The sequence below is a fragment of the Gobius niger genome, assembly GCF_951799975.1.
Source record: "Gobius niger genome assembly, chromosome: 13".
NCBI classification, from domain to species: Eukaryota; Metazoa; Chordata; class Actinopteri; order Gobiiformes; family Gobiidae; genus Gobius; species Gobius niger.
In genome coordinates, this window is record NC_136864.1 from 11,080,609 (window position 1) to 11,084,773 (window position 4,165).

Consider the following 4,165-nt stretch of genomic DNA (forward strand, 5'->3'; position numbering starts at 1 on the left):
GAGTAGGAGTAGTGTTAGTAGTAGGGCGCAGTAGGAGTAGAGTATGAGTAGTAGTAGTTGTAGGAGTTGTGGGAGTAGAGAAGGAGTAGTAGTATTAGTTTTAGTACTAATTGTAGGAGTAGTAGTAGGAGTTTAGTAGGAGTAGTAAGAGGAGTATTAGTATTAATAGTAGTAATAGTAGTAGTATTAGTTGTAGGAGTAGTAGTATTAGTAGGAGTAGGAGTAGGAGTAGTAGGAGTAGAGTATGAGTAGTAGTAGTTGTAGGAGTAGTGGGAGTAGAGAAGGAGTAGTAGTATTAGTTTTAGTACTAGTTGTAGCAGTAGGAGTAGTAGTAGTAGGAGTGGGGGGCCTTAGCAGGGCCTTTCTGTGTGGAGTTTGCATGTCCTCCCAGTGTCTGCGTAGGTTTCCTCCGGGTACTCCGGTTTCCCCTACCTCTAAAAACATGTACAATAGGCCAGGATGAACGAGAGTGTGTTTGAGAGTGCGCATAGGGGACGACGACGATGGAAATTAGTGGAAGGCTAGTTCATTCACATGCACTGTCCCTAACAAATAAACTAAACCAATTTGAAGAACACAATTGTGATGTCATTGAGCAAGAAGTGGTGATTAGTTGTGTTCAGAAGTGCAAATTGGTTTTCCTTGCTTTCATCAGTCTTCCCCAATGCAGTTGTCGCCACAGTAGGAGCATCTTTGTCCAGGAGAGTGCTATATGCAACCAATGCTCATGTATGTAAATGAACAAAGCTTAGAAGAAATCAGGAAAATAAGCACTTCCTGTACAAAATGGGTAAATTGTGGCTTTACTAAATGAGCATTTAAGCTGACCTCATATTGATGGGGTAAGGAGTTATACTATAAGTTATACTGGGCAGTAGTTTTAATGTACCTTAATGTTATTTTCTAGGGTGGATTTGGCCTGCAGGTTGCCCGATCTAGAGCAGGAGCACTCGGACAGTGATAATATGGACTCCTCTTCGTCCATGAGCTCAGAGAGCCTCGAGGACCGCCTCAAAAGCCTTGAATCGGAAGGTCAGTAGAGAGGTACGGTATTCCCCTTCTCTGTCACTAATTATTAACTGTGGTTTTCTGAATGAAATGTGTTTGTTAAATCACACAATCTAATCGTAATACGGTGTTTGATGAGACATGTATGCTTTTTTAACGCTTCTTGTTAACCTTAACAAATCCTTCAAATCTTAATAATCAAGTAATAAGTTTAACATTTATGAATGAAAATAAGCTGTGTCATATTGTTAGTACAAGAGTCTCACTTTCACCATTGAGGTAATTATAGGCTCAGACTTTTTAATAAATAATGTATGCCCAGACTTGTTGTAACATGTTTCATGCACAGGTGCGTTTCTATCATCTCTTTTATTGCTACAGGAACCTGCTTTAAACCAGTGTTTTGAACCAAGCTTTAACTCATTCAGTATGCTTCAGTATTCTTTTTTTTTCCTCAACTCGTTTCCTGAAAGAAATGGGTATCAGAGGCCACACTCACAGGAAGATAGTCAAAGAACTCGCCACTGCTGCAGAAAGAAGCAGTTACTGGCTTTGGTTGAGAAGGAAAGCGACAGCATGGGGGTTAAAATGATCGCTCAGCTCCTTTGCAGCACACGCCCATGTCTGATCAACCTGAGGTGGGCCTGCCTCAGCGGAGGGTGTCTTGTGATAAAAGGCTGAAACACCTAATGATGATGTGCTGCATAGATAATAACACCCTGAGTTGGTCAGAAGCAAGGTTCTGAAAACAAAAGTTTCTCCCAATTCAATGCAGAGCTGAATCACCTGGGATTTAAACATCTAGTCCTTTGATTAAAAGTACTGCAGTCCCTTACTAATGCTGTACTAAAATGATTAGCTTATTTTTACTAATGATTGTGTGAAGGATTGTATGTGGTATAATGTAACTGTGATGGCTTCAGTGGTGGAAAGTAAAGTAAAAGTACAAATCTTAGGTACATTTACGTTACTTAAAGGGACTATACAGAGTTTAAAAATGTTAAAGTCTTGTATTTTCCTCCCTCTACATGTTCCAGCCATGTCCTAATGTGTAGAACTGCCTCAGAAATCCTGCGCCGTCTCTCAAAAAGTTGTTCATTCGGGTCCGAAGTGCCGTCATGCACGAGCTTAATATCGAGACTGCAGTTACGTGTTAGACCTGAGGTGGCAGTAGTGAGCATAAAAGATAACCAACTTGCATCTAGTTTCTTTAAATACATTTTCTGATGTCTACTTTGTACATTTTTTTTTTTACAGTTCTTTACAATTTAGAGTCAGTATCTCTACTTTTTATGTTTATGTTTCGATTGGAGTTTAAGTAAAATAATTTTAATAGTGTTTTAAACTAAATTATTTCCACAGTGACCTTTTTATGACGCTGTCGGTGAATCTAAAGCTGCAATAAAGTCGTCCTGATCAGGGCATCAGAATGTAAAGTCTAAAACACCAGTAGTATCTGACATTTGACTTGGTTTAGACCTGGTCCAGAGCCGGTTTAGCCTTTTTAATACTGGTTTATCCCTGGTTTGATCATTCTTTAAAATACCACACATTCAACTAATTTTGAGCTTAAAAATGTCTGTGTGAAATACTTTACATTTAAAAGTGGATTGTTTTGTACTTAATTGTAATTTTACTTATGTATATTTGTTTCTTCATGAGAAAATGTAGTCCTGCTTACACCACTAGATGGCTTATAATAATCCAATTAATTATCAAATCACTGGGTTCTTTCAAAGATCTTATACTGCTAATATATTGCTTACACTAATTGCCATTTAAGTCTTTCCATTTGCAATCATTAACATTCTATTGTTTAATACCTCTGTAATAAATGTCCACAGTCACCTCTTTTGTGTTTTTGGTACTACTTGCAGGGAAAGCGACTTTACGGTTGTCAAAGAAGCCTGATTCTCCCACAAACCCAACAGACCTTGCACAGAGAGTGAGGACCTTGAGGGCACAGACGGATGATGAACAGTTTGAGTTTTTACCATCGGACTCTTTGCATTCACCAAAATCAAAAAATAAACCTCCAATGTCAGAAAGTCAAGGGAGTTTTGATCACCTGGATATACCATACATCGACGAGGATGAAGAACAATCCTGATTTACACTGTAAATAAGTAATTATCCTCTTGTCACATAGTTGGAAAGCCTCAAGTATACTATTTTGAAAGCAAAGCGAACTGTGCACTTTGTTGAGGAATTTTTGGATATGCTGCTAATGAAATCATCCTAATTGTGTATTTAACATCAAAGCCTACACTGAACCTTCTGAATATTCAGTAAACATACATCTGAAGAGACTCAAACAATTGTACTCGGCATCTTATAAATACCAAATGTGATTTTAATTGAGTAATTGAACATAAAGCACTTGTACAGTACATTTTATGGTTGTTTTGTACAGTACAACAAACAAGCCTGTGCATCATGCGCTAATGAAATTGTAGTACTTCATAGGATGTTTGTGGTATGGGGAATTTATGTCCAATATTTTTATTAAATGTGTTTTTTGTCTTATGCTTTATGGGACTTTTATTCATTTTTTGTGATATACAAAACTGACTCAGATCCACTCATTCAACTGTGCCATAACACATTATTTGTTAATGCAAAGAAGTAATTTGAACCCTTTTATTTTTTATTGGTTCAGAACAGTTTTCTCATATTCACCTCCACAGATCGTAGCATTGTGCAATTAAATAATGTCTTTAAGCCTCCATCAGTGAGGGATTTGACACTAGCCACAATGAAAATTAAGTGTATATTTTTTAATGCTTAGAAATAGACGCATATTTTTAGTTTTAACATATGGAAGTTTATTTCTGAGGCCTCTGAGGTCTGAGACACTTCTTGTAACATATATTATTAAATTGCATATACAGTGCGCTAGATTCTAGATTATTTGTACTGTTTCTTATTTATTGTTTATTGAAATATTGGTACATTTTGTTCACTTCGTTGAAAACACAGCCACGGCCATATAAGGATTTCCTCGTTGTTTCACGAACACGCGCGTGCTCCTCCCGACGATCAGAGCGCCGAGATTGTGGTAGCCAATCACAGGAAGAGTTTGCGTTTGGGGTACGACAATCCGCCAATCAGCGACGCAAACAAGGCATGAGGGGCGGGTCCACAGCCCGTTCAGGAA

At 37.9% G+C, this 4,165-nt stretch overlaps 1 protein-coding gene across 1 annotated transcript in view; it reads left to right on the forward strand.

Moving 5' to 3' along the window:
• Window positions 1–3,449, forward strand: part of LOC306973114 (myosin IXb) — a 47,415-nt gene extending 43,966 nt beyond the window's left edge. The window contains exons 39-40 of the mRNA XM_079569936.1: window positions 908–1,032; window positions 2,886–3,449. Coding sequence (XP_079426062.1) covers window positions 908–1,032; window positions 2,886–3,118 — 358 coding nt within the window. The 3' untranslated portion in view covers window positions 3,119–3,449. The remainder of the gene's footprint in view (window positions 1–907; window positions 1,033–2,885) is intronic.
• Window positions 3,450–4,165: the final 716 nt, after the last annotated feature.